This window comes from Epinephelus fuscoguttatus, linkage group LG7, assembly GCF_011397635.1.
Source record: "Epinephelus fuscoguttatus linkage group LG7, E.fuscoguttatus.final_Chr_v1".
NCBI lineage: Eukaryota > Metazoa > Chordata > Actinopteri > Perciformes > Serranidae > Epinephelus > Epinephelus fuscoguttatus.
The window spans coordinates 21418049-21444696 of record NC_064758.1 but is presented as its reverse complement, the minus strand read 5'-3'; the positions used below and the strand labels follow the sequence as shown (position 1 = coordinate 21444696).

The 26648-nt window shown below is 41.3% G+C and overlaps 1 protein-coding gene across 6 annotated transcripts in view; it reads left to right on the top strand.

Annotated features, from left to right (window-relative positions):
- The window catches only part of rerea (arginine-glutamic acid dipeptide (RE) repeats a), a 146744-nt gene that overhangs the window by 102583 nt on the left and 17513 nt on the right, over nt 1-26648 (top strand). For 4 of the 6 annotated variants that reach the window (XM_049580777.1, XM_049580776.1, XM_049580778.1 and 1 more), the window contains 6 exons: nt 550-654; nt 9081-9129; nt 10475-10599; nt 12831-12930; nt 13681-13779; nt 25255-25335. In XM_049580777.1, the coding sequence (XP_049436734.1) occupies nt 550-654; nt 9081-9129; nt 10475-10599; nt 12831-12930; nt 13681-13779; nt 25255-25335 (559 nt within the window). Of the gene's footprint in view, nt 1-549; nt 655-5911; nt 6285-9080; nt 9130-10474; nt 10600-12830; nt 12931-13680; nt 13780-25254; nt 25336-26648 lie in introns of those variants that run through there. The other 2 variants (XM_049580780.1, XM_049580779.1) reach the window with 1 other exon arrangement.

The following is a 26648-nucleotide window of genomic DNA, read 5'->3' as shown; positions in this document are numbered from 1 at the left end:
TCCAGGCTTTAGATAAACGGGAGAGAATTCCAGCGGGATGCTGTAATGCCGCAGCTCTCCGAAGACAGCCCTCCTTAGCACCCTTTAATCTTTTCAGGGGGAGGAAGGTACTGTTTCTCTGCGAGGCAGCCCAGCTCCATATGCCTCTCATATCTGTTATTTAGATAGAGCCAGACACCAGGGTGCTGGAAACAGGAAATGGTATCAAGATGTTGGAGCGTCAGCCCTCTCTGCTCATGGGGGGGTAACCGTGCACAGGTTGAGTTCCTGTCCAGATCTCTGCAGCGTCTGTCTCCCACGCCTCAGCTGCAGCAGACGAGGCAGGACTGACATGTTCAGCTGGTGTTTATGGGTTCAGTAGCCAGAGCGTGATGTCTCACCGCAAAGTCAGCAGGCACTGACAGGCTCTACATACCTGCTGCTGTATTTGTCACCTCCAATAGGCGAGCACCCCAAGAGCATCTAATTAGGGCCATGTCTGCTCCTGCTCGGGGATCACTTTGTCATGTGGTTGTTTTTGTCTAATAAAGCCTGTCTTCTCTCTCACAGGGGGAAATGCAACATTTCCCATTTCTCCGACATTTTTGCTGCCAGGGAGTTCAAAGCCCGCATTGACTCCTTTTTCTATATCCTCGGATATAACCCAGAGACCAGGTGAGCAGCTTTTTGTCCTTATCACTTCCACTCATTCAGCCCACAGGCCACAAATGTTAACTCTACACAACTCTCATACATTTAATTAAAATAGGGCTGCAGCCAACCACTATTTTCTTCATTTATCAATTATTTCTTTGTCTAAAATGTCAGAAAATAGTGCAAAATGCACATCATTACTTCTTCAGCGCAAGTTCATGTCTTCAATTTTTTTTTGTTTTTTTTACCAACAGTTCACAACCCAAAAACATTCAGTTTACTTTCACATAAAACAAATAAAAGCAGCTCACAATTGAAAGGCTAAAACTAAGTAACAGTTAGCATTATTACATTATTACTTCAAGAAGGGCTTTGCCGAATTTATTATTTTACACTCAAAGCTTCTTTTGGGGTTTTTGAATGAAGCCTCAAATGTTTGTCTTCATATTTTATGATGTCATCACCATAAAAAAAATCCTCCAACAAAATCCAGAATTAGAACAATGTTATTCATCAGAATAAATAAGTTACCCTTTTTTAATAAATTAATTTTATTGATGTAATTTATGGTGCTGTTAGATTGGTGCTAGACTGCAGCTGCAACCCGGCTTGGTTTTAGATTTAGATTAAGATTTATTTATTTATAAGGACAACTCACACTGATCAACATTTCTGTAAATGTGACAGTGTTAGCCAGCTGGCTAATTTTCAACTGCAGTCTTTGGCATCATGTTCTGAAACCAATAAAAACATTAAAAAAAAAAGCACAGGATAATTCACAGGACAAAGACAGCATTAACTACAGCAATTAGAAATTGTCGAGATAGACAACAGAAGCCATGCAAAGCAACAAGCACCAGCAGAGCATCGGTACACTACAATAACACAACAACAACAAACAGCATGTTTGCACAGGCAGACATGCAAGCTACACGAAGCACCAACACAGAGATTAGCATTACATTCACACATGCAGAGCAGCAATAGAAAGTAAGAACAGATAAAACACATAAGTCAAATGCACTAACACACAAGCCATGCCACAGAAAGTTGGCTATGCTGTTAATAAAATAGATATTGCATACATGCCAATGTAGATTTTGCTGCCTGGCAACGGGCAAGGACATAAAGCAGTCTTTACAAGTATGCTTTCTGCTGTGGGCTCTCATGGAGCCGATGTGGGTAAGTCTTGACTTGTCTGCCACTGTGCAGAAATACTGGGTTCAAACCGAATTAATACACATGCAAAAAAAACAAAAAAACAAATGTCAGCGTTATGAATGGAGCTTTGAAACTTCAAACTATTCGGTACAGTCTTAGATTCAAATGACTGATCAGTTATCAAAATATTAATTTATGTCCATTTGACTAATGGACTAATTGTTTCCTCCATAAAGTTTATGGGCAGGTTATTGCAATAAAAGATTACAGCTTCATTTATTGGGGAGCAGTACACTGATATAAAATGATATGACACAAGATGGTATTACGTAATATCACACTAATCACCACATAATATATCCCTAGTAGGATTAAATGGTGTTTGATGGTACCAATAGGCAAAATCAAATTTCTATGACATTATAGAATTCAGTGAATGAGTAAAAATATTTGGATATTTGCTTTTCTCAGTATCACCCAGCAGTAGCATAAATACTATTAAAATCATGTTTAGGAGAGCAGATGAACAAGTCGTTTTTCTCTGTGTCATTACACATGAGCTTTGTGCTTTTTTGGGCTTTGGTGACTCAGTGTTATGTCTAATGATGCTTTCTGCTCATTACTGCTGTCAATGTTATCAGTGCACAGAGAATGGTCCTAATGTGGTGTAATTATGGGGAATGAGCCCCCCATGGCTTTGTAATTGTCGAGGCGTTTGTCGATATTTGTCAAATTACGTGTCAAGTTTTAATTACTGATCTTTTACATTACCATTAAGATTAGAAAAGTCTACAAGAAGCTCACTGATTGTGTTTTAAGTCACTTGTTTGATAAGAATGAAAGGACATTTTCTTAGAAGACCTTTTGTCATGTGACAGCAGGAAAGCACAGGTGTGAATAAGAAAGTACGTGATGGCTGAATTTCATTTAGCAGCTCTAAATTCAGGTTGATGCTATTGTGGATGCTGGCTCACCGTCACTGCTTACATGGAATAGAGCCAGCCTTACTGTGACAAGTCAATATGTCTGCTGTGGGAAAAAACTTTTTAAATCAAGACTTTTGATTTAAAATAGGCTTTTTATATGTTGTCTTTGTTATACCTGCTCAGCTGGCCACATTGTGAAATAATTAAATAACCTTTGTAATAGTGTCATGACGTCTGAAGATGGACAAATAGGGATTGTTCATGCCAGCAGATATTTTATTTAAATTTAACAGTACAGTTGATAAAATATCATGGCTTTTTTTTCCCCTTTATTTTAATATTTAAACACTTCAACCTTTAATTTATACCTTATTTACCTTTGTATCATTTATGCTTTGTTGGTCATAGGGTTGGGCAATATATTGATATCATGATATGAAACTAGATATTGTCTAGATCTTGGATAGCGTAGTGTTGTGTTGTCTTTAACTGGATTTAAAAGAACAGTGTGTACAATTTAGGAGGATTTAGTGGCATCTATCAGTGAGGACTGCAGATTGCAACCAACAAAAATGTAGAATTCCTTCAGTGGTCATTATTCAGAAGGTTTTTACCAGAAGCTGAATTAACCACACAGGTCTTTTTCCCTCCAAAATAAAAGAACCTGGTGATTTAAAACAGGTAGAAACACTGAATAAAGCAGTTTCACGTAGTAGTGTAGTGATCCATCGGTCTGGATTGATATGTAGAGTCAGTGATCAAAGATCCAGTATCATCGATACAAACTGAAAACATTGATCTATATCGTCATCTTTGGAATAGGCTTTTATGTTAAAAGTCTGCATCACTGTCAAACAGCTGCAGGCAGACGACAACAGCAGAGAGGAAGACAATCGTTATTTACTCGGGAATATGTCAGCAGTGTGGAAATATTTGGGTTTCAGAAAAAAACAGGTCAACAGACAGAGCAAATTGTCGTCATGAGATAAAACATGACGTAACATTACCTGCCTGGACAGCCATAGTTAGCTAAACTGTGTCAACAATGTTCGGCTGAAGAAACATGCGTGCAGGCTGAAATTCAACCGAGCTGTCCTGTCAGGTGATACAGTGACTTAAACCACCAGTGAGTAAGAAAAATAATAACGTTACATTGATTTTTAAGCTATGAGTAGAGGAAAATGTCCGCTAGCCGCCAGGCTAATTTATGCTATGTCAACATGCTAAAGCTAATAATGGGTCACTAGCAAAAAAAAAAGGAAACAGTTGTTTTGTCTCTGAACCGAACAGTTCATACTGAGCTGAATGTGATACTTATGTTAATGATGTTAGTAAGCCATGTTTTATGGCTGTTGGGAGAAGTTTGCCTTCAGGGCCAGATAAACCAGATGTGTTATGAAACAGATGATGGTTTGAGTGAAAATGAAAAGTTCTCTTTCAGTAAGGACTTTATGACAAAAAGTCCTGAAGGTTAACTTAATCCCATGTGCTGTGTAATGTGTTAGTGGAGTCAGTTTAAAGTTAACCTTAAGCAGGTACAGTTACTTACATCATTTATGTGTTGTTTCTACCTTTTATGGCTAAAAACAAAAAAGAAAGGGATAGCAGCTTCTTTTGTAATTGATGGTGTTATTTGGGCAGATAATATTGTCTCATATTGAAGGCTCCTTAATCGCATTGAATCGAAATTGTATCATGGCAGAGTTTGTGATATTGCCAAGTATTGTATTGTTTTCCAAAGAATCAATATAATATCGCAGTGAAACTGGTGCTTTTTACACCCCTAGTTTCACAAACAAATCGGTGTTTCTCTGACACCCTTTGACTTGTCAGAGATGGGCCGCTAGCCCAGCTCCTGCTAATGAGTGCTCACCTTTTTCTCTGATAACTTAAGATCCCGATGATCAGGAGGTTTTTATCAAGAGCCAAATTATCAGCAGAGGTCTCTTCCTCCCCAAAACAAATGGACTCAGTGATGTAAACCCGTAAAATAACTAAATGAAACAGTTTTGCATTATAAATCTCTTTTTTTTGTAGTGGAGGGGCTGCTAACTACAGTGGCCGATGGAAAAAAAAAACGTGAATGGGCCCATCTAGAGCCAGTGTTTGGTTTGAATGTTCTGGGTGACTTTAGAAACATGGCAGTGCAACCTGGCGGACTCTGTGGAGGAGGACCCGCTTCCTATGTAAATATAAACAGCTCATTCTAAGTTTAAAAAAAAAAAAAAAAAAGGCGATTCTTATTTTCAGGTGATTATACACTATGGTGGTGCAGTGGTTAGCACTGTCGCCTCACAGCAAGAGGGTTCCTGGTTTGGACCTAGGGTAAGGGAGCCTTTCTGTGCAGAGTTTGTTCCATGTGTCAGCGTGGGCTTTCTCCGGGTACTCCGGCTTCCTTCCACAGTCCAAAGACATGCATGTTGGGTAAATTGGTGACTCTAAATTGCCCGAAAGTGTGAATATGAGTGTAAATGGTTGTCTGTCTCTGTGTGTCAGCCCTGTGATAGACTGGTGTCTTGTCCAAGGTGTACCCCGCCTCTCACCCACTGTCAGCTGGGATAGGCTCCAGCACCCTGACAACCCTTAACAGGATAAGCAGTTCCGGAAAATGAATATACACTAAAAATGACATAGTTTTGATGATACATTATATTTCTGCTCATGTCCCCCTAAATCCTACACACTGAACCTTTAAAGGCTGCATTACAATATAGTGATGTAAATGTCACAACTTACTAGATTGTTCTTGCTGTTCTATCATCTGCCTTTAACAGCTTAGTCATTATATCCACATTACTGATGATTATTTATCAATAAATACAAATAATTTGTAATAGCAACAAATATTGTGATATTTAATTTTCTCCTCCTCCTAAGTTGATCCTCCATTTTGATATTCCCAATAGGAAAAATATGTGGGACGTGTTGGATGGTTAATTGTACATGGTGAGCTGTTGAATTCATTTAGGTGCTCGAGCAAATTTGGTGATTGTTATTATCCACTGATGGTGATTGGAGTGTTTCACGTGTTGCAGTGACAGCTGTCCCTGTTATTGGCACCGAGGGTTGCCAGTTGGGAGCCCCCTCCTTCGGGGCCCTGTTCAGTCTCAGTCATCCGCTCCCTCCCCTCCTCCTCCTCCTCTCCTCCTCCTCCCCTCCCTGCTCCGCTCGTTTGGTATTCTGAGCGGGCTGTCTGCAGCCTTGCAATTTCACTCTTGTTTATTATGGCGCAGACATACGAGGAGAGATGAATTCCGTATCCTGCATGCGTGTCTGCCTGCCTCCGTGTGTGTCTGTGCGTGTGTGCGCTTGTGTGAGGTCGCAGCACATGCTCAGTAGTGTCTATAGAGGAGCGAGCCGAGCTTGCGACGCTGTACGTGCAGGCTGAGGTCACAGCACAAGCTCAGTGAATACCTCTCCGGAGCGAATGCGTGGTTCTCCATTTTGAGCACCTAGAAATAGGTGGGAGAGGGGAGTTAATTCCAACGAGCATTTTACACACAGTGTCACCACCCAACCTTAGGGCTCGATGTCAGAAATGGACGATTTGTTCAGTCCCAGGAGGTAGGTGTGCGCTCATATTCTCGTGCTTTCTCGTGCCGTTATTAGTCGCTGCGCGAGTGTTGTCTCATTTTCACGAGTCGCATTCCAACTGTGTGATGTTTGCGAGCTGTCCGCATCACTGTCATTGTGTTAACCGGCTGTGTTTGTGTCGGGGAGGAAGATAGCGAGTGTGCACATTGTGTCAGGAGCAGGAGGATTGAATGCTGTTGGGCACAGAGGCTGTCATTGCAGAGCACATACCGTTACGCGTTTGCGCTACCGTAATGGATGCACCGTCGTATCACGCCTTTATTAACACGTTTCCAACAGAATCCCCATAAATACATAGTGTTTGCGATGCATGCGTGAGTATGAGGCTGATAAATGTGCACCCAGTGTGCTCATATGACGGTTATTATACCCGGAGCGGCTACCCTGGCTCCATTTTGCAGCTCCTGTTTACTATCGAGACGACATGGCGCATGGAGCAATGCTGCTCTGCACACAAAGCTCAGCCGGCTCTGCTCACCCCTGCGACCAGCTGCGATGTGTACACACTGCTTGTCATGATAGTTAAATACTCTCAACTTGGGTCTGTTTTTGCTGTGCTGCAATTATGTCAGTGTGCCACAGACTCGCGCCGTGATTGGCTGAAATTGATGGAGGGGGCGGGGCCATCCTTGATTGCACACACACAAAGTTGACCAGACTGTCACGTTGTTGTTGTTTGGGTTTAATAAGTAAGCCTGTAATTATTTGGCAAGACTGTGTGCTAATGCTGAGATAGATCTGAGCCAGTGGCGTGTAACAACTGGCTATGTTTTATGCTGTTTATTGTGCTAGGCAACAGGCTTTGTGCAGCTTATTAGAGGAAAAGAAAGAAAGATTATTACAGGAAGTTTGAATTATAACTAATAACTTTCAGACTATGCTTGTTTGCCTTTCTTATCTACATTAAGAGTCAGATAATTAAAAGACTAGCGTGAGTCTTTTTCCAGATTTGTCTGCAAGAAATTAAATCTATAAACATGCTTATTTTTACTGGAGATATTAGTACTAGCGAAGCCCTAATTTTAGCCCATATTTGCTCGTTCTGTTCGCTGTTTCTGTTCAAATATACCTGCAGTCTTTATGGAAACTCCTGAGAGCTCCCCGCTGCGATACATCTGTATTCTGCCTCCTCTCTCAGGACCTGTGCTGCATTCCATCTGAATGTCGACCGTCTGCTCTCAGGATTTGCCTGAGAGTAAAACATGGCTGTCTTCAGACGCCGTTCTTATTCTGGTGCACAGGTCCTCATTTGTCATCCTTACTGCTTCCTGCCAAATGGACCTGGCCGACTGCACATTGTCAGGAACACGTTTGTGGAACTTTTTCTCTGCTGAAACACAAACCAGATTCATTTTTTGTAGTTGGTAGATTGCATGCAGACATTCATTTGTCATGACCACTTAACATTGTAGATGTAAAGCATATCTGTACGTAAGTATGTTATATGAGACATTCCACTCCATGTTTGTCTTTCTTTGTTTAAAGCCTTTTTAATCTCTAATAAGCTCATAAGAATAGTTAGCTCTACGCTATGCAATATGAGTATTTCTAAAACTTTAGGTGAAATAAATGCGCAAGAAATATGTCTTTAAGTAGGATTCAGGTGTTATGAAATCATTATGAGACCTTTACAATGTATTCTGAAGTGCTGACGATGCAGGAAACTATCATACTTTATCTTTATCACCACTATTCATCGCTGCAGGCTCTTGCAGGATGCCAAATTCCGATAGCTTTACATTTAGTTCGCCGACAATATTTGCAACAAAATGAAATGAAAGTATTTCGACATGTTCTGGAGCAGCAGACTGTCCTGGCAAGCCCCGGGTCATTCACTGCAGCTTTTTTGGCCTGTGCTGATATCGTCTGTGCCAGTGCTTCTGTCAGCCATAGTTCATAACACCATGGATTACTCCTCTAATCGCTCTCTCCTGTCTTGAGAGGAGGTGGAGGTCTGTCTCAGAGGGGGGAAAGGGGAGTTGGGTCAAACACGTACCCGTCATAGTGTTTTGTGGTCGGAGGACTGTAAGGAGACCAGAGGGCTGTGGTCTCTCAGGTTTCCGCCGGGTCTCCGTGATGGAGTGCGAGCTTCTCTGGGTGCAAATCATGCTGACAGATTCTGGGCCGCCCCGCACTCGGCTGTATGAAAATTGGCGCTGTTACCTAGGCAACGGAGGGAAAGGCTTTTCAAAAGGAACATCTTGTCATTTTCTTTAATCCACTGCAGCTGGAGATTCGGAACACTATTATTAAATTGCAGTTGCTATGGCTACCAACATTTGTACCAGCAGCCGTTTTCAGAGGCGCTCGCCCTGCATATCCAGAGCCAGCTCCCCCCACCTCCACCCCTCCTCCTCCTCCTTTTAGGGGATTCTGTTTTATTGCTGCATCCACAATATCAGGCCTGTAAATGTGCTCTGCTCAGCTCGCCGTGCAGGAGCAGTCGACCAGGAATATTCTCCTCAAATCTTTATTTGCTTTTCACAATAACACACTGTGTACTTTCCTCACATGCCTGTAAAGATGTCCACAATAGAAAGTCCAGTCCTTGTACCCCTCGCACTGTATTTGATCTTGTGCAGTTCGTGTTTTCTGACGTGTTCTTTTGAAGCTTCAGTTAGTCGTGATACCCAGTTGTGACTTTGTAGTTTGTGCAGATGTTTAGCTGATTCAACAGGCACAATGCCGTCAGATTTCTTTCAGCTAGCTTTGAAACGTTGCCAAGTAAATATTTTGTTTCAATCTGCTCCCTTTGTCTCTTCTTAGGCGACTAAACAGCACACAAGGGGAAATCCGAGTGGGACCCAGTCACCAAGTAAGTCATTGTGCAGCACACATCTCCCAGCTGTTGAGATTTCTTGTGTAGGTGAATTTCTTTTTTCCACTTTAGAAACAGCAGGCAGCCTTTGGCTGAAAACTGTCTTGGATGTGTGGATTTTATTATTGCACGATCAGCTAAAATTTGACAACTCTTCTTTCATCTCATAGATACCATTTAGTCTCATTCATGGCATCACTTGTCATTTAAGATGTAGTAGCATAATAACGACACCATTCCGCCTTACCAAAGTTTATCTCACAAAATATTTGATGCTAGTTTAGTTTTTGCTGCAATGCTGTTCTCAAAGACTTTCTATCTAAATGTTAAAACAAAAATACACAATTAATCCTATCACATAGTGAAGCCAGTGTAAAATTGAACACTTTCTTCAATAAACCCTGGTGGAATCAAGATCCTTTAAATTTGACATGTGCAACTTGCATAGAAGTTTGCTTTTAGTTTCCATGATATTTTACAGTAATGTCTGCATCTGCCTGCCATGAAACTGTGCTGCAGCTTTGTGTTATAGCTGTGCATACCTGTTCAAACTTGCTTCAGGTTTAGATCATAGACTGTAAAAAAAATAATGAATATAGCCATTGTGATGTCACCCATTTTGAAGCCTTGAGTTTGCCACGTTAGCAGTTGACATCTTTGGGTTTTTTGAAGCCAGAAGTGATCATATTTGGACAAGAGGGTGGATTTGTGGAGGAGGGAGGAGTGGATCTGACTCCTCACTCAAAGCATACACACCGTCAATTATGTGTAACTTTAAGCCTTAATAAAATTTAAGCAGGGGAGTTGTATAAAAATTTGTCCCCTGTCGGATGTCAAGAACAAGGAAATTAGCTTTAGAAAACAAAATATTTTGTTTGTACCAGGCTGTGAACATGTTTAGTTCTGCTGTAAAGTTGGGCATTTTGACATGGGGGTCTATGGAGATCGACTCGTTTTTGGAGCCAGCCCCAAGTGTCCATTAGAGGAACTGCAGTTGTTCGAACTTGCACACTGGCTTCATTTTTCAGCCTCTGAGGTGCTGCTCGGTTTTGATGTATCAATAAGTTATTTATATTACGGCCATTTTTCACATTCAACATTTAGGGAGAATCTGCTCTGTCTTTATATTTTTAAAAAAGAAAGAAAGAAATCTGAGACCTGCAGTTTTGTGTTGTGATAGGGTACTGAATTATTGTGAGTGTAACTTGTCCCTGCTGCCCCGAGCCAGCCACTCAGTGAAAAGTTGATGACAGGGGGTTGAAAGCTGATATTTTTTTCAAGCTTGCTTGCTATTTGTAGTGTGACACCATCTGTCCCTCTCCTTCTCCCTGGACCTAATTAGGCCAAGCTCCCTGAGCTGCAGCCTTTCCCCTCTCCTGGTGGCCAGGCCGTGACCGAGAACGAGGAGCTGGTCTGGATGCCAGGGGTCAATGACTGTGATCTTCTCATGTACCTCAGAGCCGCAAGGTGAGCCCAGAGAATCCCAGGAGTTCAGACCTGGCAGGGTTACAAGGTCTAACCTACAAGTTCAAGGGAAAACTATTACAAGAGAGGTTAAAGATAGTTCGTTCAAATATATGTAACCCCAAACTGTCCTTTGCCCTCACTGTATTGATCTGAGTGAAAGAGGCATAAAATCCAGATTTAAAAAATATCAATGTATCAAAGACTCACCATCAGTGAACATAAAAACATCTACAGGACAGCAATAGCTTCCACTCTGTCCCATTAACCTGTTTGTGTACCCAGAATCAGTCAAACCAAATGTCTCTAAATGTTTGTCGTCTCAGGAGTGGTATATTAACGCTACTTATTAATGTTACACTTCATCAGCTGTCATGGGACAAACTCATTCATCAGTGTTCCCTGAGATGTTGTTGCAGTGAAAGTGATACGTGTTAACAGGTTTCTGTGTTATGTTGTAGTCGGGGGCCACAGTGTAATTAATCACAGTCTGTCACTGTGACAGACAGTGTTGTTGAAATTCCATCAAAGTCTATATTTATCCATCATACTTGCTTTCGAGCTTACCAGCTTTACATATACCCATATCATGTTGCATTAGTGTAAATATACTGTGCATTATAACACCCTTAATGTGAAAGCCTCGCTCGGTAAAAATGTTGAAAGCATGTTTTTTTTCTTGGCTCAAACAAGCAGGGAATATCAAATGTGCTTTTTCAAGGGCAACAAAACATTGCACTGACTGCAGTGTAATAAAGATTGTTATTAATATATGCCTCTTGCATGCCTCATCATAAGTTAATGAGAAATAGAAATACCATTAACTGCAGTGTGGGGAAGAAAAACACACCTAAAGCAATTATATTCATTATTGCATATGCCAGTTTTTTCTCGGTTAATTGATTAATCATTTGATCTATAGAACGTCAGAAAACAGACAGAGAAAATGCCCATCACAGTATCCTAGAGCCCAAGTTTACATCAGGAAATGTTTTGTTTTGTCTGACCAACAGTCCAAAACTCCAAATTATTTAATTTACTGTCGTGTATAAGACCTGGAAAAGCAGCACATTCTCGAATGTGAGAATCTGGAAGCATGTTTTTTAACTCAAAAATGACAAAACAAGTAATCAACAAAGTAGCTAGTTTTTGGTTTATAAAGGACACATTTTGTTATTTGTTTTTCCTGAACCTGTTTAATTTTATGTTGCATTGCCAGCATTTTTTTTTTATCTGTGTACATGAAAGATACCATTTATAATTACTTGTCAGTGGTTTTACAGTGAGGTAAATGGGAGGAAAATCTGTTGAGGTGACCTCTGCTTATAGACATCTGTTTCATTACTACTATGTCTGTGTCATAGTGCTGCACAATCTGTCGCTATTTTATTGTCATCGCAGTCTGAACTTGTGTGATAAACACATGGTGAAAGACAGTGATACTGCACTCAGGAATTTTTTAAGTTAATTGAAAGAGAGTATCAGTAGAAAACCGCACTTTAAAATGTAAATATCATTCATTTTTTGTCATTGGTGCCGTTTTCATTCAGTGCAATCCTAAATAAAAGAATGTTGGAGATAATTTCCTTTCATTTTTGAAATTTTAGCAAGTAGTTTGTTGTATTTTAGCACGATACTAAGATCAGCAGAAAAGCAGAACTGAGCACACTTCAATATCTGTAATAATTTCACAGTAATATTGCTACTGCCAAATTCTTTGTTATTTCATATTATGCATTTTCCTGCAGCCCTCCGTGAGACATTTTATTCAATTACCTACGATTACCAACACTTCAAAACCAGTTACACTCATATCCATGTACATTGTACTGTTATTTCCACCTGTCATGTGTTTCTATTTATGTTGTCTTACCTATCAAACCAATGTTTAGGCTGATGGAATAAATGACTTAGGACCAGTAGTTAGCATTAGGTTAGTTTAGTCTCTAGGTTTTTGGTCAGTGTTAGGAGTTTTGTAGGTTATAAATGTTACTACATATTATATGCTCTTTATTTTCTCAAATCATTAACACATTTTAAAGTACGATTTGCTTCGTGTCTGGGCCTTATTCTCAAGCTTTCACTAGCTTATCAGAGAGTTTCATTTCACATCTCTATTATTTTGTATGAATTGTACATATAATTTTAAAGTCAGTGAAGGGATTTAGTAACCACTCAGTAACCAGGTGTCTGTGGCTGTTTTAATGCTGATTTCATGTGTGTTGTGTCCACAGGAGCATGGCTGCCTTTGCAGGGATGTGCGACGGAGGCTCAACAGAAGACGGGTGTTTAGCAGCCTCTCGAGATGACACTACATTAAACGCACTTAACACTGTAAGTAACCATGCAACAAGTCTGCCACAAGAAAACCAAGTACACACAATAGAAAAAAACAATGAAATGTTACGTTTGAATCGCAGAGTGTTATTTTTCTGTGATGCAGCTGTGCAGTGATGGGCAATGATAAGGCCCCTGAGCCAGTAGAGTAGCCCCCTGTAGTAAACCCAGCCTCAGAGGCGTACAATACATTAGGCGTAATGAGAGATTTGTCTGTCACATTGACAATGAATACCGAGGAATCAAGCACAAGAAAGAGATTAGAATCATCATAAACAGGGCATTTATATTCCGACTCTATAAACTGGAAAATTAACATAGCGGGCAGGTCATTGTCTCTCGACCTTCCTCTCTATTTGCAATTCCAATGAGTAATACTTGTTTATTCTCAGAGAAAGAGCTCCAGCGCTGCCTGTTTCGCCCAATTGAATGTGACACAGGGCTTAAAGCTGCACGGCTATTGCCTTTGTCGCCGCGTTGTTTATTTCCAGGCTGATTCTCGGATCTTTGCAGAGCATTTCCTCTGACGCTTGAAGATCTCTAGTAAAAGGTTCAGCCACTCCTTAATGTAAAGTCTGTTTGTAAAACAAATCAGCTCCATAAAATGTGTCAGTGTAGCTCAAAATGTCCCTCTTGTGTCACTGTAAAGAAAATTGGCACCTTAGTAAACGGTTTTTTTTCTAGTTATTCATCTATGCATTGCGTTATAATCAGAATGATGAGATGATTCTTTGTTGTGATCCTCAGCTTCACGAGAGCAGCTACGATGCAGGAAAAGCTCTCCAGCGTCTGGTGAAGAAGCCCGTACCCAAGCTGATAGAAAAGTGCTGGTCTGAGGATGAAGTGGTGAGAGAACCGTGCTCTTTAATATGGAAATGCATTAAAGGAATACTTCACCCACAAAACGACCATTTGAAAATCAGTTATGCTGTGTTACCTTGAATTTGTGAAGAAAACTTGTTTTTTCTCACATGCCTTCACAAAAAAACGCCAACATATTAAATTGATTGACTGGGGACCACTTTTAACAGCAGCAAAACTGTAGTCTCATTTTTCCCAGTCATATGCTCAGTATTTCCCAGACACATGTATTTACACTGAAAAAAAAAAAAAAACAAAAAAACATAATTTTTGGGTGAAGTATTCCACAAAGATATCATGCTTGATTTTTTTTTTTTTTTTAAAGAAACGAGTTGGCATACACAACAAATAGATTTTTGTTACAGCAGGGTTTCCTATGGTTTTCTTGAAATTGGTATTTTTAGTGTGGGTACCTGCTGTCTGTCAGAGCCTGGGTTGTGTCTTTAGAGGGAGCTGTTGAGAGGGAGTTAAAACAGGACTCTTGGCCCACTCTCACAAGACATCCGTAAAAAACTCTCGTCAGTTTCCAGCTCCTCCAAGGCCCAAGAGCAGCTGCATCCTGTTTATCACCCACAGAATAAATCTTGAGTGTGGAAGCCTGGAAAGGGGAAAAAGATTGAGGGCTGGTAATGTTAGCCTCCATTTGAATTTAGATGTGAATTTCACCACAGCTGTTGAAGGGCTGGAATCAGAAAATGGCAGCCCGTCTCCCTGATCAAACAGCACATCATGAACGGGTGGAGAGGAGGGAGGAATGAAAGCGCTGGATAACACCATGTCAGAACGAGTGAGAGCTGCAGCTTTGGCCTTGATGCTTTATGACAGTCTGCACTACATGTTGGTACACACACTCCTTTTAAAGATAACACTGCCGACTGATCTGAGTGAAGATCTTAGAAAAACATAAGGCTCCACCACTAAGATTCTTCTGTGTTGGTTTTCTCCTCCTCCTCTGTGAATCATCGTTTTTTTCCACTTTGATATTGTTTGTTAATGCCGAAGCTTGGCAGTCTTTTGTTGAGCTTTGAATCCAGCAGCTCAGATCCAGTGAAAGTGAATGGGTGTATTTGTCTTGTAATTGAACGTGATGGGCACATTTGAATAAAGCCAGAGCTCACGGCAGGACCACAGCGAATCACAACAAATTAAGTCAGCCATCCTTTTGTGGACTACTTATGAGTTCGCCTTTATTTATGCATGCTCGCTGGCGCCAAGCTTAACTGCTGTGCGAAGATGATCAGAGCGGGGGCCAGGCATGTTGATGGGAGGCTTTATTGCCACGCTCCACCACAGCAGGTCTACCACAGACCACTTGTCAAAGGAACACAGTAGGGGCTCGACAGTACAAGCTGTAAATAACTTGATTCGGGAAATAAAGGGATCACTTCAGTGATTCACTTTTGTCTTTTTTTTAATCTGAGAAAAATATGCTTTACAGTGTTATTTATCTGTAATGATATACCCTAATATATTCCTGGAGTCTGAGGGAGGATACCACTGTCAATATTTCTGTTAATATAGATGCATAATATTAACAGTCGATCAGGATGCAGATCCCTAACATTTGTTTTGTGATAGAATTGTTACCAGCTGAGTGGGATATGTTGAAGTATAGAAACTAGAAAAATGCACACATCCCGGCTGCGACGTGGCTGCCCGAGCTGATTGTGGCCACTCTAGACAGTTTTTATATTTTTAGCAGATGCGCTGCAGCTTGTTTCAGAAGATAGGATATAATTATGAGGATTAATGTGTTCTCAATAACTAAAACAGCCACAAGTCTTTGATGCATGTCATTCATACAGCACAGTAAAATAGGAAATAACAATACACGTAATTAATTGCCTTGAATTACCTTTGTCTCTGAAATAAGCTGTTTAAGTAAACTTACCTTGCCCCAAACAGGCAAAAAAGAAACTATTTAACTGCCTACTTAATTGTAGTGGAAGCACAAGGGTCAGTGTCAATGACTTGGATAACAAAATCTGCAAGTCGACACAATCGGGCAGGCAAAACCCTTTGCTTTTGAAATGGCAGATGAACAAAAACGGGTTGCAGCCACAGCAACCCAAATGCAGGGCAGCCCAAATGCAGGGCAGCTGCGCCCAATGGAATCGTCCCTCCCAGCTTCCTTACAGACAAGATGGCAGTGAAAATAACAAACATAGTGTTTTTTATATCTCGTATCATGCCTAACTTTAGTGGATCATAACATATCAGGCATAGAATTAACCTGCAGGTGCTCTGGTTCAAAATGAGACCAGATTTGTCAGGGGCTTTTTTAGCAACAGTGAAGGCCAAAATGTGGCCTGCAACAGATTAGGCAAGGTTATTTTGTTGTTAGCCGAGATGATTTCTGGAGAACTTGCAGCAGCCATCAGTCACGTAAGAGGAGTGAGGAGTCAGTGATAAATGATGGTACAGAATAGGTTTTTCAACACTTACGAATCATCACAGCCATGAGAGATCCTTGAGCATACAGTCATAAGTATGCACACAATATATTAGGCTGGTTGGCCCAGTAGTTTGTGACATTAGCTGCAGCAGACGCTTCTTGTTACTCATCGTCCAACATAAACACCAATACTGATATACTGGCCTGGTTGATTTATTGGTCTAGATGTATATGATGTAGGGCTGTTTAATTTTAGCAAAAATGATAATCATGATTATTTTGTTTAATATTGATTATTATTTAACTTGATTACTCGTTGACTTTGGAAATGGCATTTATTCAACTTTTTAACAGTGGATTTTCTTGAACTTTAAATTTAACTCAACTGAAAAACTGGATCAGGGTGAACTAAACCTGTCATAACCTGGCTGAGAGTCGGCTGGGGCTTTTAGGGAGGGGTGATAGTGAGCAGCTGTAAAGGAATAAATGAAAGGGGTTTGCTGGACTAAAAGAGAGCATCATTGTGAGACAGAATGCAACACAGTTAATTTTTTTCGTCTCGATTATCTTGTTTTTATAATCCTTGAAATCCCAAATCATAATTGGAGAAAAAAAATGTGATTAATCGTCCAACCCTAATATCACGATACAGCAAATGTATACAAGGTACATAAGTCATCCAGTTTATGTTCAATGTAATGACCTCTGTTCCACTGTTTATTAACATCAGATAAAACTCTTAATATATGCAAAACAAAACCCTTCATAACTAAGAAACAATTTTGCTTGAAATGTGGTCAAAATAATTTTGTAAAAGTTAATACACTATGATCATTTTATTCCAATAAATTCCACCAAAAGACAATGACATTGAATTATTGCTCAGCCCAGAATCTTCAGGCCGTTTAATTAATTCTGTAACCTGGGCCGAGGCAACTCCCTCCACACTTTCACAGAGGAGTTTCATCATGTTCAGACAGCATTATGTAACTGAAGTGGAGGAGCTGTCAGGAAGTCCAGTACACTGTATTAGCCGTGTTCAGTGGCGGGTGTGTTTTGTGTCTGCGGGTGGAGGCACTCAGTAGGCCGTTAGTGCTCCACCTGCCCCACAGCGTCCACAGCCGGGAGAAGCAGCAGCTTGACTCTGGCTGGCCAAGGACACAGCTCCCAGTGATCTGATCACCAGTTGTGCCTTTTCAGCCCTGCAGCCTTGAGGGACAGGTGTAAATGCAGCTCCAACCTTGACACACTCAGAAAGCAGCCCTGCTGCTCTTCATTTATTTATCACCCCTTGCCTCTGCCTCTCCTTTGGCTCCTCTTCCCTCTCATCCCCTCCAGGAGTAGCTTCGTTATTCCTGCCTGCTCTTTTTTCACCCCACCCCTGAATTCTTTTAGAGATGTGAATAAAAGTGACAGCGGGGGCCGCTGAAATGACAGAATCAGCCTGTCTGCAGGGTCACTTGTCACCCTCCCCTTCCCCCTCTGACTCCTCTTGCCCCCCCCCCCCCCCCCCGTCTGCAGCTGCTGCCACATAGCAAATAATTCCAAACCTCGTCTCAACTCCCAAACGCTAGAAAAATATTTGTAATTTCTCCCCACACACCTCCTGCAGAAAGACAAGACCACTGCCATCATTTGTAAGCCATTTCATTACCGCAGCCGAGGAAGTGACAATGTTGCGAAGGGGGGTGTTTGTTTCATTTTTATTGTCTTGTCGCAGGCACAGAAAATAATTTCACTTCAGTAAGATGTGTTGCAGTCAACCCCTGAACCATCTTTCACTGTGAGATTATTAGTACAACTTTCAGAAATGGAAAATCCATCACCTTGATGTGAGCCCCGCTCAAACTAGTTTCATGCATCAGTAGGGTGATAACTATAGATCACACCCTAGAAAAATCTCAATTGTTTTCAAATAAATTAAATATAAAACTATAAACATTTCACCAGAAACATCTACTGTGCAGTGTTGTTGCTGTTGTGCAGTCAGCGAGCCGTTGAGGGTAGAGCAGTGGTTGATTTAACCACCAAGAAAAGAGAAAATGTAATCTGTTATTATGGCAGACAGTCAGACGTGGAATAGTCTTCTAAAGTCTAACGGAGAGAGGCAATCCCACCACACACTTCTCTATGTGTGTTTTATCAGAAGCCAAATCAATGCTCACTGCCCACACAGAACTCTCTTCCCATCCTTTTGATTGTGCAATAGTCTCGACGGCAAAAATAAACTCTTTTAAAACAGGAACAAAAAGAACTTCAAGTGAAAGGCATACAGGTTGTTTCTTTTGTTGCCCATAAATGTTTCTTGTCTGATGCCTTATTACGAAATAGCAATAATGTTACAACACTGAGTCGTTCTTCTTTCTCAGTAACCACTTGTTAACACCATGAAACCACAGTTAGCTAATCATCAGCAGTCGGAACAACTTCTGCTTTTTAGATCAGAAAAATCTTGTTACAGATTATAAATGAAGAGTTTAAGGTGACTCTCGTGCTGCAGCTGGCCTCTGTTGACACTTTCTGGGCAACTGCTGAAACTTGTGTTACATTAAAATACTTCCATGCACACATTCCATGTCATGGAATAAAGTTGTGAATCAAAGATAGTGGATTCTTTAAAGCTGCTGTATGAACCATTCAAAACATTAAACATTAATGTAGCAACAATCCAGTATTTGCTATGTAAAGATAAAGTGGAGTAGTGGTGTCCTGGGCAGAGAATGAAGTCACACCACCTCTGTGTGTGTTAATGTGTAATAATCTGAGCTTCTCTGTTTTTTTGTTATAGTAGACGGTCTGGCCTCGTGTGCATGTTAATTCATGTGGGTCCCTTGTGCGTATTCCACTTTGCCGCTGATCTGCACTGCACTCATATGGCAGTTATTGCTGCTAACGCCGTCCCAACTAGGGCTGAAACAATTCCTTGAGTAACTCGAATAATTCAATTACTAAAAAGCTTTGTTAAATCCAGAACAACTGTACAGCACACTGTGTTTCGCATGGATGGTTGTTTCTGTTGCACAAGCGCTTATGTTACTTTTGCTGTTGGTAGCCTACACAATTGTAACATGGATGTAGCACGGTTTGCAAAATAATGGAGGAAGAGGGACAAGAAAAGAGCGAGAGAAAAAAAGAGGAGACACGACAAAGAAAATGACAAAGTGTCAAGAGTGTGGGATCATTACAAGTGTCCTCGAAAACATTTCAATGTGTATTGCAAAACGGACTTAGCATACCACAATAGCACATCCTCAATGCTACAGCTTCTAAGTAGAAAACATCCACTGTATGCATTGAGTTTGCCGCGCGGACCCAACACAACAAGGTAATGTCAGCGTTACGTTTAATTGCATTTAACCTTAATCAGTAATTGCTAGCTGAGATTCATAATGTATGTAAAGAATGTGCGTGTATTATGGCTTTATAATGGCTGATCAGTAACAGAAATCAATGCGGTGGTTAGCGTTACCTGGCGATGTACCATGCGTATAAGCAAGTTTTGTTAGCGAAAATAGCAACACACTGAAAATAAAATGTTGTAGTCAATTTGTTTAAGCCTTAGCTCCATTCATGTTGTTTTGTTAGTCACACATCACCAGAATAATTGATAGAATACTCAATTACTAAAAGAATGGATAGCTGCAGCCCTAGTCCCAACCTATGGTGGTGGAATGGTATCGTCTCTGTAGCACTGTTTGCGCTATTACCACTGTTAGCTGCTAGCCGCCGGCTCAGCCACCTCCATGTTGAGAGCTGTGTGCAGACAATCATGGCTCAGAATTGGCAGTAGAAAGAAGAAGAAAATCTGCGCACTGAATTAGAGCTCCCAGTAAGTTTTTAATGACTAAAAAAGCGTTAGACCCAAATGGGCCCAAATGGTCTTCCTCAGGCAACTTCAAAAGAAGTTGCCTGAGGAAGACCCGTTTGGGTCGAAACGTTGCCTTTTTAGTCATTAAAAACTTACTGGGAGCTCTAATTCAGTGTGCGGATTTTCTTCTTCTTTCTGCATGGACCCCTATTATCCAGCACCTGACCTAAAGCAGGATTGGATGTGCGCACAACTACTCTGTCTTCTCAGAATCGGCAGTAATCAAGTATTGTTAAGTATATTTTATGAAAATATAAATCAGTAATTTGTGGTTTGTTCTATACTTGTGAAATATGTTACAGTATCCATCTCTTCAAAGTAATAGTCAGTCGAAAATAGGAATAAATAAATGTTACTCAATATAGTAAGTTGATAAACTGTAATAAAAGAATTCTTTTTTTAGAAGAATACTTGTATTTGTATATAACCTTTATATTTACTCAGCAAATACATTATATCTAGTATCTCACACACATTTTAAATTCTCGCCTAGCCTCAGATGCATCCCTTACTGAACTTAACTTAGCATCTGCCTCTTGAAATATCAAAATCAAATTGATTTTATTCTAAAGAAATGTTTATTTACATTCAGTGTTTGTCAATAAAATCCAAAGTATGGTCAGTAGTACGTCACCTCTACCTGCCCTGCCTGCAGACATATTAAAGGTCATCAAAGGAGTCTTGCACTCATTAACTTGATGTAATTAAAATGTCTCTTCACGTGACGCTGTTGTCTGTCCTGATTGTAAATAAGTGGTGCTAATAATGCATCGGCCAACAGGAGGTGCCACATAAACAATCAGAAGCAGCGGCAGCAGCAGTCGTGCTGTGTGTCGCCATGTCAGAGACAGAGCGGCTGATCTATGACTGCTGCGGGGCGGCAGGTCTATTCCTCAGCCAGCTGCGCTGTGCCGCGGCTTATCTCCGGCTGCGTCTTCAGTTGATGGATGACTGGAGCAGGCTGCCGACAGCACTGAGGCGGGAGGGGAGGCGAGGCGAGGGAGAGGAGAGAGTAGCGGCCCCCCAGTGGTTGAACACAGGCCTACAGACCTGAGACACACTGCCCAACCAAAAACACCACAGGCGGATAAAACACAACACGCCGCCCTGCATCCCCTGCTGCAGGCTGTAGATTATTTTAAAGTTAGATGAGCAGCTTTGCTCCAGTGTTTCACATCTGCAGAGGGAGCCCTGCCTGCTAAACAAAGATTTAGTGTCAACAGTACATTTTATCACCCTTATGGTTCTGTGCCAGCAATGCTTTTTAGGGTTGTTTAGTAACTAAATAGCAGGCAGGATGGGTGTGTGCTGGAATTTCCTGTCACCTTTTGTGTCAGTACAAGTGAAGGGAAGCGAAGGACGTTACTCTGCCTGCTGAAAGTTGGCAGAACATGTCCATGTTTGTTATTGGGTAAATACAAATACATAACTTTTTGTCTGTAAAAGGAGGTTCAGGTTTTAACAAGGGTTTCTAATCAAAGGGTATATCTCCTTTAAGATCTGCATACACTGTTCTAAACATAGATTTCTGTATTTATGTATAATGTCTGAACAAAGAGGATGTGGGTAATTAATGTCTGTCAGTGCGGTCTCCCCCGCTCTTCTTCAAGCATGTTGTGATTTCCTCTCTGCACACCGTGGCCAATCTTATTACTAGCTGATATTTCATAACAGACAGCAGTGTGTTTTCCCTTTGGTTTTGGCTAGCTGTCTGATTGTGCTCAGCCCTCTGGGTTTATACACTGCAGGCTCTGAAAGGTCAGCTTTTAACAACAAGTCAAGTATAATGACTCCATATTGAGTCAAAGTGGCTTTGTTTGCTGTTGGACGGTCTTGCGTCAGTGTTTTCATGCAATGACATTTAGCAGGAGTTATGTTCCATGTGCGAGCCTGCGCCCCGTCGGTCGTCATGATACTATCTGTGAGCATATGTCTGCATTATCTTAACCAGTTTTACAACTCCCAACAATCAACTCTCAAGCAGGAAGTGCGCACGCACAACAATGGCCTATTGAATCTTTTTTTTTTTCGTTCTCCTCCTCCTTTTATATGTCTTCTCTCCAGCCGCACAATAGTGCTCTGTTAGTCTCCGAGGGGAAACTTGGGGTGGGTGAAAAGCGCCAGCTCTCTGGAACACACTCGGAGAGAGAGAGAAGCCTGTTGTTTCTGCACAGCGGATGGCCATTTGGTAACGCTTCCACCCAGCCCCCCCCCCCGCCCCCCCCCTCCTCCTCCTCCTCCTCCTCGTCTCTCTCTCACTCTCTCTGGCTTGCTCGCTCTGGCCCTCTCAGCCCCTCCTCCGCCGCTGTGTTGCCTAGCAACGGAGGGCTGGAGCAATCGGAGCAGGGGCAGAGCGATTCAGGGAGCAGATTGGCGGATGATTTATTAGCTGGGCTGGAGAGCAGTGAGCCCAGGCAGCTGAAATGGAGCCTTTAACTGGAGCCGACGTGTAGAGAGGGGAGGAGGGAGCCAGCGAGAGAAAGAAAACGGAAGGGAGGAGGGAGGCGGGGGCAGAGAGGGCGCATGCACACAGCTCCTCTATGGAGACGGATGAGCAGACTGTGTAAATAGTACAGTTAGGGAACATAATTAAGGTGACATAATTAGGACAGACACAGGCTGCATGGGCAGGTCTAATTATTGACTAGTCCTGCCGTCAGTGCGAGGCAGGAAATCTCACTACAAACTCTTCTCCTGTGTGGTCCCTCGGTGGTGAAATACCAAACTCAACTCGGTCAGCAGAATCCCGGTCTGTCTTAAAAAATAGAAGACCCACCTCTTCTGAGAATACTTACTCACCTTTTATGCCCTCTCTTACTCTCAGTCCCTCTCCAGCTCTTTCTAAAAGAAATAAATAAATTGTCTTTTTCTGCACTTTCTTTGCTTCTTGCACCTGCTGCTTTGTGACACTTCTGTCAGGTGGAGCATGAAGCTGAGTGTAGAGGCACTTTTTTCCTCTTTTGCTTTGGACAAATAATTGATTTATTATTTTTATTTTTTTTTTATTTGATATACCCTAACTCATCCTCAGAGCTAACTACTTCAGGATTGTTCAAATATTGTTGTATCTTCTTGAAATTCTGCAAACAATTTTGAAGCTACTAGTTAAAGTAAATGTTTACCTAGTTTTGTCATCACCTGTCAAACAAGTCCTGTAACACTGATCCCCTGAATCTCTACAGTGGCGTTCCCCTGGTCATGTGTAGCTCTGTGAAACTTTGACTGACAGTCCAAATGGTAATCTGCTCTTAACCCCTCGAGTGGTTGGAGACGGGTGCTGGATGTCAGGGAGCGCTTGTGTTGGAGACGGCTCCATCTACTGGCTAATCAACCGCTACACCTTCGGTCTGATTAATGCAAATTAACTGCTGTCTCATGTCACTGATGAGAACGGGCCTTTTTTTTATTTGGTGCAGCTGTCAGCTCTTTTAGCTGTAGTGTTTGATCAGGTCACTTGTGTTTGATTATTTAGTCTAGTTTCACTCAGACTTCTTTATTTTGTTCCTCACAATTACACTGTTAAACTCCAAAACTTGAGACTGCTGAGTTTGTTTGCGTAATGGAGATGAATACAGTCATTCATTCCTGTTGTTGAGATAGGTCTCTCTTTCTCGCCTGTAATTTTCCCTCTTAAGGGACAGTTGTGTTTTGCAGCTGGCTGTTCGACTTCTGTAAATTTGGCCTTTGTTCCCCACCAAAATCTGGGTATGTAAACAATCTGTGGTTACATAACGCACTGTACATGGCATGGAAAATGAACTCCTGACAGTCAGGAGAGACTCCATGTCTGGTTTTCCTCCTCCCTTGTCTCCTTCCACCATGTCCGAGAGCTGCCTCCCCTCTCAGGCTGCCAGCTAGTTGAGTTTGTGCCTCTGTGTGCGTGCTCACCCCAAAGCTCTGAATGCATTTAAAGGACTGCTGTAGTTTCTCTTTCAATCAAGAGGGCAGTTTCGTTGTAGTTTTAACAACAAACAGTGGCCTGGCTTTTCCTGTGTGGGTGTAGAGGCATGAAGCCTGCTCATGCAGTGTTAGAGGATGGAGAACAGGCTGAAATGAGCACCGTGCCTGACACTAACATGAAGCACAGGACTCCACTCCAGGTTTTCCAGCCTGCTGCGAACCAGAGGCTCTCTTGCAGAAAGATCACATGTAAAGCCTTCCCCTTTGTAGTGGAAGAGCAGAGAGTGACAAGCTATTTCTTGCTTGTAAAAAAAAAACAGGAAAAAAAAGCAATGTACCATCGGAGACATTGTGGATTTGCCCCCTAATTTTTCCTTTACCTGTGGCTGGACGTAGAGATTTGTGCCGTGCTCCCTGAGGACTTTTCTCTGCTTTTTGCTGGAGTTACTTGGTGGAAACGGTTGGCTGAGATCACTGAGGAACGGGGCTCGCCTCTGGAACAAGAAAGTAAATCTGTTGGTTGTCTGCTTCGCTGGTTATGAATGTTTTCAGCCTCCGCTTTTTATGGCTCGCGGTCTGTGGCTCTTAAAGGAGAAGAAATACATTTAGGTTTTTCAGCGTTTGGGTATTTGTTCGTTTCTGATGTTGTTTTTGTGCTCGCTGAGGTGAGGTGGTATGTTCATGTTGATTTTTAACATCAGATTCAACCTGATGTTATGAAGTAAAAATTTTTGTCATCATGCCGTTCATTTCTCTTCACTCATGTGAGGGTGTATTTGTGGATTTTAAATTTTGACATGTTTTCTTTGCTGTTAAAATTGCCAAAATGTACAGACAATAATAGAAACAGTCCACCATACACAGTGAGGCACTTTCCTGCTTTTCAACTCTCAAGTTTTGGCTTTAAACTTTTCACAAACACATTCAACATGTTTACTGTCAGGTATGTTTTTTTAATATATATATATATATATATATGTATATATTTTTTTTAAACTGTATTTTCTCTCCACATGAAAATACAAGCTCAGCTCAGTGTCTCTCCCTGCCTTACTTGTCATTTCCTCTCTCGTTTTGCCCTGACATGGCTGTGTTTTCTCCGGAGTTTAAACGGCGACAGAGATTTCTAGATACACATCAAACCTCCCCGACCGCAGACTAGCGAAATGAAAACAGTGTTTTTTGTCTTGGTGTTAGCCTGTAACTTTATGCGGTTGCAGCTTAGCTGACTTCACAGATACTAACTGGTCTCTTTTTTTCTCTCTCTCTCTCTCTCTTCCTCTGTGAAAAATTGCAGAAGCGCTTCATTAAAGGGTTGAGACAGTTCGGCAAAAACTTCTTCAGGATCCGGAAAGAGCTGCTGCCCAACAAAGAAACGGTAAGACGGTTTAATTCCCTCCATACTGTTGAACTTTTTCAGTGTGTGTGTGTCATTTGTTTTATAGCACTGGCACATATAAAACGAGGTACATGTGGTTTGCTCGTAACTAATGGAAAGCGTGAGCAGTAAAACATTTTTAGTGTGATATTTTGAGCATGGCTGGTTTTTAAACCAGAGGCCTTATTGATAAGAAGTAAGTGCTGCCTCCTGCCAACAACTGTACTGCAGCATTGTCAGATCTCCCTTCAGGCTGTCTGAAAACAAACAAAAATATGGTTTTACCTGAGAAGAGAAAAGGCTAAATGTGCTTTACAGACGACCACTGAAACCTTATGAGAGACACGCTCAACATTAATTAGCGCTCTCTGTTAGCAAGTAGTAAACAAGTTGTGCAGATGTGATGTGAGCCACCGTGTTTGTAGCACATCTCAGGTCTGAAGAGCAGCCTGCTTCATCTCGTGTTTTTACTAAAGTGTTATAGCGGCACTCGAGATTTTTTTGTTTTTGCATTTCCACCAACTTTTAGAGTAGTCGGCTCTAAAGTGCAGCATAATGGCTTCCACGAGGATTAAAAGGCAAGTTACGATGGGAGCCTTTTATGCAAACAACAGCAAACACAGAATCTCTAATAATTGTGCTTTTAAAGGAAACAGTTTTATTTGTTGTCTCAAAGTTGCAAATTGAAGTTGAATTATAGCGACAGAAGACACATGCTTTTCCTTTAGATGCCCAATCAATTATTTTTTTATCATATAAATTAGAGGTATCCACATACAGAAATTGAGAGTTAAAGATAAAGATGAAAAATCAGTGTTGCTATCCCAACTGATCATAGCTGTAAATACAGGTTCCTTTTGTCTGGTAACATCACTGAAGGCAACAAAACTTTAACAGCACCAGAAAATTTAAATAACTTAGATTTTGTTGCTATTTTAATGTGAGTCAATCTATTGAAAGCACTGAAAGTGAAAGTAGAAATTGGAATTTAAACTTTTTTTTCTTGGTACTTTTAAAATTTGTTGACTTTTGATTAAAGGAGGCAAAGTGACTTAATATCTGCCAAACTTAAAGGAACTGCTGTAATTATTTGTTAATGTACACTGGCAGAAGCATGTCAGAGTTTCCCTCCCCTGTATGTGTGAGTGTGCGCACGCGTCAATGTGTTAATCATTACTGCACAACTGTGCGACTTGTTTCGTGGCACAAATAGGTCAAATCCAGGACTAACAATGATAAACAACAGTTAAGCTTATTAAATGTGATCATTATACCAAAAACAAAACAAAGCAACCACACAGGCTTTGTGTTGT